Source organism: Chlamydotis macqueenii, chromosome 1, assembly GCF_036417535.1.
Source record: "Chlamydotis macqueenii isolate bChlMac1 chromosome 1, bChlMac1.mat, whole genome shotgun sequence".
NCBI lineage: Eukaryota > Metazoa > Chordata > Aves > Otidiformes > Otididae > Chlamydotis > Chlamydotis macqueenii.
In genome coordinates, this window is record NC_141556.1 from 44,839,532 (window position 1) to 44,850,464 (window position 10,933).

The 10,933-nt window shown below is 36.9% G+C and overlaps 1 protein-coding gene across 1 annotated transcript in view; it reads left to right on the top strand.

The window, feature by feature from the left end:
• The window catches only part of TMTC2 (transmembrane O-mannosyltransferase targeting cadherins 2), a 257,441-nt gene extending 246,976 nt beyond the window's left edge, over positions 1-10,465 (top strand). The window contains exon 12 of the mRNA XM_086749874.1: positions 8,304-10,465. Within this exon, the coding sequence (XP_086606000.1) occupies positions 8,304-8,483 (180 nt within the window). The 3' untranslated portion in view covers positions 8,484-10,465. The remainder of the gene's footprint in view (positions 1-8,303) is intronic.
• The last annotated feature ends 468 nt before the right edge of the window (positions 10,466-10,933 follow it).

The window sequence follows — 10,933 nt, forward strand, 5'->3', positions numbered from 1 at the left end:
GTGACGTAGAGTATATTCATTTTTCTTTTAACACTTAACATTTATTTTAAATTAAAAGGGGGGTTTATTTTTCTTTAGGCAGTAACACAAAGCCATTTATTTTTCTAGTTTCTAAGGTTTAGAAAGAAAGTGCATACAAGAATACATTTACTATCAGATTCAATTTTGTTTTAAAACACCCTTACTTGTTCTTAATAGGACAAAATTCTGTAGCCAAAAGATTTTGAGCAATTTCTTTCTGTCAGTATGGCAGTACAGATGACGTTGCTATTCAGCAAGTTTCTCCCTTGCTGGGAGTACAGACTTCCTAATTAGCACGCAATGTACTCGTGTTAGATAAAGTAAAGAATTTGTTAAATGTTTTATACCATAATCATAGCTATGTATTAAAATTATCCAATTGCAGACATCAGAGCACAGTTGGTTTTCTATAAACAAAAATTAAGTCATTTGAAGACTTTTTTTTTTAAATGAAATCCTAAAGTGCTAGGAAAATTGAGTAAGATTATAATATCCTATACTGATGAAAATATTTGAGCTGGAAAGCTAAGAAGTTTAATTAGAAACACTTCCAGGCATGAAAAACATGTTTTAGGTTTGGGTTTTTTTTAATATAATCATACTATTTAATACTTATAATGTATGTTCCTGTGTAGCTTTTATTATGGTAATACAAGTATGTTATCTAAAAATGTCTGTCACAGTTTCTTTATAAACTGAGAGTGGTTACTAGGAGTTTTTTAAAGCATAAATCAAAGCAATTGATGCATGGCCATTGAGGGAGGGGAATCTAAATACACAGAAATTACTAATGTAAGTACATTTCTGTGGGACTTTTTCAACTGTTGTTATGATCTGCAGTCTTTTCCAGTTGTAATACATGCTTTTACTAACTTGCTGATGTATAAAACAGTATACTCTGAATCTATATAAAGGCCAATGGTAGATAGCTCTTCAGCAGCAAGATGTAACATACATACATACATACATGCTTATTTGGTTTCAGATAACTATGTTTTTAAAACTTTGAGCAGTCTCTGAAGGTTAAGATGAAAAATATGTTGAGCAAAAAAATCTCCACTGGCTGGAGAACATTGATGCTTAAATGTCTCCTATTGATGTGATAATTTGAGAATCAAAGTAGACTACTTGATGCTTCCTTCCCATGCCAAGTCTAGAACTCTTCCCCGACTCACAGCTGTGGGTTTCCTTAATGATGCCAATGTCTAAATCTACAAGCAAACTGAATAATTTCACAGTATGCTTCTGGATGAAAACTCCCACATCTGCCACCCATAAATATAACAATGTGGGAAAAACCCTTCCTTCACTTTTAATTTCTAGTTTTAAATGTACAGATCCTATAGTTTGCAATCTGAGACAGGATAGTCTCCAGTGTTTGAAAGCACACAAAATTAGATGCATACAAACAATTTCCATGTATATTCTCCTTTCACTAGGCCAGTTAAAGTGGTACCTGCTTTGAATGTCCAAATGTAAAATAATAAAAATTTAAAAAAATTATAATGTATGTGACCTAACATTTCTATGGCATCATCAGTTGTTAAGGTGACCACGTATTAACTCGTGCTATTTTTCTGACTTAATAACTTCATAAATAGTATTCAACAGAAACAATTTTTTTCCTATTTCTCTATTTTATTTTTTGATGTCTTTTTTTTTTTCCTGGAGATTAATAATTTGTTACTTCGGTGAACAAAATATGAATAGACCACTAAATGAAATCCCTTTTTATTTAATGACATACTAGTAGTTATTAACTAAGATTGTTCTCTGTCAGCATTAATAATGTGGTACTTTTAAAGATGATGACTGAATCCAAGAATCCGCGCCCCTCTAGAGCCTAGGCTTGTTGGTTAAATTTATATAGCTATGTATGTTAGTCAGTCTTAAGGTAATTAGATCAGAATGCAGGTAGCCTTTACAGCGGAGACGTTTAGGTCCCATTTCTGACTAGTACAACCATGGAAACTGTGCTCTTCGCGATGTTAATTCAAATCAGTACTTGCAGGGAGAATGTTTTTCTCTCCATTTCCCCTCTTCATGATTTAAGCTGAAAGCTGTTGTTGACACAAAAGCATACTAACAGAAACTGTTCATAAGCAGACTTCCAATTTAAATAATGTGCTTGACTGTAGTAAAGGAGAAGTTGAAGAGTGTTCTTCCATTTTGAGTTTGCAAAGATGCTGATTTTTTTGTTTTCCAGCAGTACTGAATGCTTTGCTGTCTGGGCTGATGACACAGGAAATCCCTCTCAACTGGAAATTTTATGCTTTTTTATTCTCTCTGATCCATGATATTCTGTCATACATCCTGTCATCTTGTTCCAAAATGCTTTTTGCACCAAGTTATCTGTTCCTACACAATTTACTCTTGTCATCTTGGGCAACTTACTGGTGATCAGTGTCTTAGTTGTGATTCATTTTCTATTTGGAACAAAATACCAGACATAGCATATGCAAACTGTAGTTCTTAAGAAGCCTTATAGCATAGAGAACAGGTAGAAACATGAGTCTCTGGAAGGAATATAATTGTCAGTTGGCTTATCTGGCAAGACTAGGTTGCTCCTATGAAAAGCTCTACTTCCATGTGTCACTGCTGAATTCACAGTGTTGTCAATGTGTTGGATTGGAGAGTAAGATCCAGTTGGCAGAAGCCATCTCACTGTATGTCCCTCACCTGCCTCCTCTTCTATCTTCTCTGCCCACCCCCATGCTTTAAAGTAATATGCTTACATCTTGGGGCAACTCCTAGGTCATGGTTTTACTCAAAAGTTATGAGGTCTGTCAAAAGCAAGTGCCACCCTTGAAATTATTCTGTTGTCCACAGTTATCTTTAGTGATAAAAAAGGTGCTGTTGGCATTTTGATTACTTCAGAAAATACTATGCTGTGCTACAGCAATAACACTAGTAATAAAAATTCAAGTGAAAATTCTTGCCATCACTGTAGGAGGATAAAAGAGGCATGACAGTACATTATCACTTGGTCACTGATAAGATGAAGCAGTCCACCGTGCTTTGCTCTCACGTTTAGTGAAGCTGTTCTACAACTAATGCTCTGCTGCTTCACTACTCAGTCTTGTAACTCTTATGTATCTTCAAAGAGAAATATCTGAATTCTTCACCCATGTTTAACTAGACATGCTGGTGTGAAATATTCACATGTGAATGACATTTTTAATCCTTTTTTAAGTATGGACTTCACTCCACAGGAACTCTTAAAAGAACAAGTGTCCTTAATTGGACTGTTTTAAAACAAAACACTTAGCCTCTGCGTTTCTGATGGGTTGGCCTTGCTGATTACAGTATCCATTAAACAGTCCTGGGGTTGTTTTGAAACATCACACACTGCAGTAATTCATTAACAGCAACACGAATATTGGCAACATCTTTTCAGTGACCTTTGAAAATGGCTAAGTGAGAAGTAGCTTGCCTTTGTGATTCCACTGGAGTAAAAATTGGCATGATTTTCCTTATAAGTACCCCTGCAGCAACAAAATGCACTTTCATTTGAAAATCTGCTGCCCTGGCCTATGTGGCATTGAGCAGAGAAGGTCATCTGTAAGCAGAGCTTTGGGGAAAACTATTTCAGATTTCCTTGCTTGTGTTTCAGCTGTTGTTTTTTCATACTTGACTGCCATGCAAGAGGTGGTTTTGAGCTGGATAAGTGTTTGTGTATCTGTTTCTCTTTCTATAACTTCTTAGGCATATGTAGGAGTAAACTTGTCTTCTGTTTGACACTCTTCTTCTGATATGGCATTGGCTATATGTGGAGCCAGAGATGATGAACAAGAAAACACTTCATAGAATCATAGAATGGGTAGGGTTGAAAGGGACCCTCAAGGGTCATCTAGTCCAATTCCCCTGCAAGGAGCAAGGATATCTTCAACTAGATCAGGTTGCTCAGAGCCTCATCCAACCTGGCCTTGAACGTTTCCAGGGATGGGACATCCACCAGCTCTCTGTGCAACTTGTTCCAGTGTTCTACAACCCTCAGTGTAAAAAATTTCTTCCTAATATCTAATCTAAATCTCTCTCCTTCTATTTTGAAACCATTACCCCTAGTCCTGTCACAACAGGCCCTGCTGAAGAGTCTCTCCCCATCTTTCCTGTAGGCCCCCTTTAGGTACTGGAAGACTGCTATGAGGTCTTCTTGGAGCCTTCTCTTCTCCAGGCTGAACAGCCCCAACTCTCTCAGCCTGTCCTCACAGGAGAGCTGCACCAGCCCTCTGATCATCTTTGTGGCCCTCTCCTGGATTCTCTCCAACAGGTCCATGTCCTTATGTTCGGGGCTCCAGAGCTGGACGCAGTACTCCAGGTGGGGTCTCACCAGGGCAGAGTAGAGGGGGAGAATCACCTCCCTCGACCGGCTGGCCACGCTCCTCTTGATGCAGCCCAGGATGCGGTTGGCCTTCTGGGCCGCAAGGGCGCATTGCCTGTTCATGTTAAACTTCTCATCCACCATCACTCCCAAGTCCCTCTCCTCAGGGCTGCTCTCAATCCATTCCCCGCCCAGCCTGTATTTGTGTCTGGGATTGCCACGACACACATGCAGGACCTTGTGTTTGGCCTGGTTGAACTTCATGAGGTTTGCACGGGCCCACCTCTCCAGCCTGCCAAGATCCCTCTGGATGGCATCCCTCCCCTCCAGCGTGTGGACGGCACCACACAGCTTGGTGTCATTGGCGAACTTGCTGAGGGTGCACTCTATCCCACTGTCCATGTCGCCAGCAAAGATATTGAACAGGGCCGGGCCCAACACGGACCCCTGAGGAACGCATATGCTATGTCATTAAGATTCTTCCTGTTTGTGGGTCCAGCACAGCACTTGGTTACATTAGTGTAATCCTGAAGTACTACTCAGAATTATTTTGAATTATTTGGAGATTCCATAGTTTTCTAATTTTAGAGAGGACTTCAATTTCCGTTAAAATTTTTCCATGCCCCAAGGCTCTCCTTTTATTTTGGTAGTATAGAGAAAGTTTGAAAGAATTGTCATAGATGTAAACCAAAAACACCTCGGGCAACTAAATGCGTGCCTTTTGCTATTTTGTTATTCATTAACTACTCTGTTATTCCTCTCCTCTCCTCCCTGTGAGCACCTCCCCCCACTCCCTCAAAAAAACCACTAAGGAAACAAGCACACCATGATAAAAATGCTAATAAAGGGAATAATTCCCAATAGACCATAAAAGACGGCATTTATAACCCCGATAGAAATGCCAGTCAGCTTTTTTAATGTAAAGCATCTGTCTCCAAAAGGAAATGAAGGCAGGCCTGTTTCTCCTTTCAAGTCTCTGAAGTAGTAGGTGGTGTCATTTGTTATACAGTGCTACAAGTCCCCTGTTATTGCACTGGTAGCTGCCGACTGCCTTTGTTAACGTACTGAAAAGTTTTATCAGCTGTCTTTAATAAAAGACAATATATGTGAAGAAAAACTATAACAAATGTCTCTTGCTCTCTTGTCCTCAGACCATTGTTTATAGCTGTCAGAGTGATGGCACTGATACGTAATCTTGCAGTCACCCAAAATTCTAGCGACTGTTACTATAAACCATAGATACTGGGGTGGCTGATACCCTAGGAAGTTAGGGAGCAGTCTCCCACATTTGAAACATGAAGGAGTAGTCATGAACTTTCAGCACTACCTGAAATGAGTTTTCAGTTCATGTTTTCCATGGATACATTTGTTTAGAGCGTTAATGGCCTAAAATTTGTTGGAAATCAGGAATGAAGAGTAGAACTTGGCAAATTTCAAGTTCAGTTAAAAGGCATGCAGTTTGTTCTTTTTCTAGTTGTTTTTGTTGCTTTCTCTAGTGAAATATCTATCAGATTAAAGACATGGTGCCAGAAGAGTTTTCTTAGCTAGGCATATAGTCTTATATATATGACATTCTTTAAAGTACTTGATTAGTACCATACACATACCATATTTTCAGGGGGGTGTGAAGGAAATGGAGAGGAATTCTGGAAGCCGTATGAGACAGCTGTGTTACTTCCCACACAATAGGTTAGTGGATACTGTAGAATTAGCCTTGAGCATATTTTAACGTGTGTCTTATTTAATATGAATTTTTCTAGGTTTAAGGGTTTTTAATCCTTATCCATTGTAAGCTTTCTCTGGATGAAAACATACGCACATAATTATATTTCAAGTGAGAAGGTAGTTGTGTGTCAATAACTGTGCTCTTGAAAAAAAAGCTGTTTGATTCCTAAGCTCTAATTAGACAAATAAGGAGCACAGTTAGTGGGAATGGACCATCTCACTCATGATTTGAGAAAATTCTCTCAAACCATCTTAAGTCTAAAAATAAATTAATAAATAAAATATGCGGATATTTATACAGCCATCTATATACAGGGGAGCTGTTTTCCAATGATTCTTCACTTGCATCACTTCAATTAGCACCCAGAACATCTGTAATTAAGGAGTGTATTGTTCCATTATGAAACAGTATGCAAGACTGGCACTTGAAAGGTTGAGCTATGGTAATGTGGCTGTCGATATGTGTCCTGCATAGCAAAGATTACATTTCCGGGACTTAGTTTTCCTTCTCCGTACAGAATATGACTGAAGAGGAAATTTTTGAGAGTCTTTAACTGGGAAAAGTTTATAAAATCCAGCTGTGGAGACTTTTACTTTTTTTTTTATTTTTAGTAGAACTAAGTAGCTGACTTAGGCACAGTGGAAATAATCTGTCAGGATAAAGCAAGAAAAATTGAATCTAAAAATAACATCTTTAGATTCCACTGCATTAGCATTATGATGTTTATAATAGGCAGGGCTGAACTCACTTTGTTTTGCTTAATTTTGAAACTCTGGAAGCCAGTTATTCTGAAAATTTGATGTGTCACAGTTCTTTATGAGGTTTTTATGATGCATATGTTAATAGGTGAAATGAAGCAGGAAGAAAGCTGAAAAAAAAATACAAAATATTTGTAGGATACAAAACTAGAGAATTTTCTGAAGCACATTTCCACCACAAAATGTAGGGTTTCAAAACGAGCATTATGTGTTGGGGGTGTCATTCAGAAGGATAAGAGTAATGAGTTTAACTTGCTAGTGGAGAGGTTTGGAACGTAGGTAAGTCTTCCTCATCCTAATAACTTCTTATTACCTCATAAGTCTGGGAGGCCAGCTCTAGTGCATATTTTATTGATCTTCTACCTACCATACCTTCCTGAAATCACTGTCACTGAAGGGCTTTTACAGCATACCAACACCCCTACCCAGTAGTCTATAGCTGGGTTTCCCTGTAGCTTCACGTTTTGAGTATTGCATTTTGGTCAGAACACTGCTGAGTGGTATCTTGAAACACTTATCCTCTGGGGCAAAACTATGTGACTTCAAAAGTGAGTGTTCCTGAAGCTCATTGGAAATGACAGTGAGCTGAGGAGAGACCACAATGAGCTTTGTATAGTATTTTCTTCCCCTTTTTCTTTGAAATGCAAGGTACTTGTTTGCCAAAAGCCTTTACTGTGCTCTCACTAGCACATGAATACCTTAGGTTCTTCCAAAAAGGTAGGTTAGACTGTTTGCTTCAGCTTCATAAATCTACTTTTCTGCCGTTGCAGTATTTGTTAACTCCAGTAACCAGGCATGTTTAATTATAATGATCAATCTATTATTTCATGAGGGAATAATCTAAAGATGAAAAAATACAAATAAGAAACATTTTGTCTTAGCTAAAGATGGAAATTAATGTTAGTAATGGATTTGTTTTGAATTTTCACATCTTTGTTATTAAAATGGCATGTTTCCACCATTGTTAATTCTGTTCAATCGTTTGTTCAGAAATAATTGCCACAGTCAGCCTGAATCTAAATGGATATCCTAGTTGTGATTAAGAGAAAGAGAAAAAAAAAAAGATGAGTTCCAATGTGTTAACTATTCCTAACAATTACAAACTCTTTATTGGCAATGGACTGAATTAAAAATAAATTCCTGTCTTTAATCCACTCTTAGATTACTTAAAATTTCTCTTGGTAACTGTACTATGCCGACATTACCACATGTAAAGCTTTGTGAGTTCTGTGTTTTCTCATCAAAGAGAGAAGTCTATGTCTGTAGACATCAGAGCTTGCCTTGTTTAAAACACAAAGTATACATCAGCTGTTCAGAAACTTTTTCTTGTTATCTCTATTTGCTTAAATTGCTAAATTGCTTCCATGAAAAGTCTGCAAACATAAGGGAATAATTTGTTTAAGTGTAAGAAGATTGTCTGAAAAGAAAAACTGAAAATATTTCTAATATTTCTCCTTCCCTTTTTTTTTTGTACCAGTATCCAGCTGCCCTAATGAATCTTGGAGCTATTCTCCATCTGAACGGTAAACTGAAAGAAGCTGAAGAAAACTACCTCCTTGCTCTTCAACTTAAACCTGATGATGTCATCACTCAGTCCAATCTTCGCAAATTGTGGAATATCATGGAGAAACAAGGTTTGAAGACATCTAAAACATGATGATGAAAACTCTGAGCTTTTTTTTTCTTAAATTTATTAAAACCACAAACTAGAACTTTCACACAGTTGTTCAATCAGAGAACTCATTGGACTTGACTGCAAGGATCAGAGGTCTTACTTGCTGCTAGAAGATGCTATTTTGCTTTTTTGGCGTAAGTTTTTTTGCTAGATAAATAGAAAAAGGGAACTTTGATATATTCGTGAATTACCCCACAAAAATATTTTGAACCATAGCACTTGAGAGAAGGTGTTTTGGCACATTTGATAAATCATTGCAAATCCCATATTGCTCACTTTTGGGTGGGTATTTGAAATGTATACTGCCTTAGAAATACTAAGGGAAAATTGTACAGTATACACTAAGCCATATGGGAGTAAAAGTGGTAATAGTAGGTTAAAGTATTTTGCTGATACTGTAACTCCATTAAAATGTATACTAAATCCAGTGTGTTTGCAGTTTGTCTTAATGCTGCTGTATCTCACTTTAGGACCACTTGCTTACGAATTTCACAGCTTATATCGTTTTTTTTTTTTTAATTTTCCAAACCTGTCACTTGTGATTACATGACAGCATTCAGAATTGTTTACTGAGAATATGCATATTATTTCAGCTTGTTAAGTTTTAATGCAGTTTTCTCGAGATACACAGTCAAATGGCTGTGGGCAAGACAGAATGAGCAAGGAACTGCCCATGTCCTACATCAGATGTGTGTGTAGAGTGGTAAAAAAAAAAAAAAAGTCAAGAGGTGTGATTTAACAATACAAGCAAGACTGATGTTTGCCTTGATATCAAATGAGTGTGATCAGACTGTCATCTTAAGAAAAAAAAAAAAAGGTATTACAAAAAAATGTATTTGGCTCTCTTTACATTGCTGTCTGATAAGACCAACTTTAAACTGGACTCTGCATACAATGTTTTTTGCAATAACACAGCCAAGTGAGATTTGAAAATATTAGTGCTTGGACATGCTACAAATGAGACTTGATGAGCAATTCGGAAAAAAGGAGAATGTTTTACATAGGTGAGGCTAGCAAATAACTGAAGGGACTGGATTAGATCAGACTTAAAACAGTGTAGATCAAGGGAAATCTGTAAAGGTGGTTGCCAGTTACTTTTCACAGTGGTGGTGTTTTAAAAAATATTACCTATTCCATTTCTAACCAAATATTAGCATTCTGTTTGTATTGACATGTGTGCTAGCAGCAGAGCTGTCAAATATCTAAATATGCTTTTGGTGAGGGTCAGTTTATTTCTCATTCAGAATGATTTGGCCTAGTTACTATTTTAATCTTTAGTCTTTAAATATAAAAATAATTTATTTTGAATTGCAGTGTATTGAAGCTTTAGTCAGTTTTTTTTCCAGACCATTTGTTAACTGCTTTTTTCTTTGGAATAAGTATTATTGCTTGTAAGAAACTTTACTATTTCATTTAAATGACCTGTTGGTATCTGCTTCAGTGTTCTTTTCATAATGGTAGATATCATGTTAAAGTGGTAGAGCACCTTGAACTGAAGCTTCTTCAGGATGTTCTGTTAAAAACTCTTTATTACTGAGAAAGGCTTTGGAGTTTTTTCACTTTTTAAATGTTGAGCACCATTTCAACAAAACTGTAGAGAAGAATACTTTGCTGTATTTATTTATTTATTACCTGACTGCAGCAACGTTACCTGTCATTAACACAGTAGTCTGCAAGTGTTGCTATTTCTTTTATTTGGTTTTCCTTGCATTTTTTTTTTGTGGTTAGTGTGCACACCTAATGGGAAAGGAGACACTTGAGTTATACTCTACCTTCTTCATCACTGTCCCCTTACACTTGGATTTTAAATCTGTATTGAAATAGATTAAGAAGTAGCTGTTTCAAAATCAGTGTAGTAAAAAATTGTAGTAGTGTGTGTTTCCATTTCTTTCTTCTTGCTCACTAAAATACCGTAAGTTGCTAAGTTTGCAACTGGCCTACCAGGAGGGCAAGATTGTTTGGTTTTGTGGCTGGAAAAGCAAAACTGAAGGGTCAAAAGTTGACTTTTTACTTTATCATTGAAACCAGTGTTAGAATACAATGATAGCTTGAATTTATTCTCCTGCTTTACTGACTTTCTGAAAAAGGTATAGAAATAAATTAGATGATAGTAACTACAACTGAACTCAGTGTAAAACTGTGGTATCCTGCAGCTTTCTTTGCTCAACAGCCATCAAACTTTGATGGTTTCTTGGTCTTAACCATTCACTATGTTATTTGTCTCCTTCAGCTTGTACTCATTCTTGTTTAGTAATTTTTATTCGTTGCACAAAAGGGAGGAAGGGGGAGCACTCCTGTGATGCAGTGTCATGCTTGCATTGGTAGCTGGTTTTGTTTGTTTCTTTAAAAAAAAAAAAAGAAAGAAAAAAGGACTAGCGTAAATTGAACAAGAATGTCCCTGAATACATTTTTTAATAAAGGTCTGGGCTTGA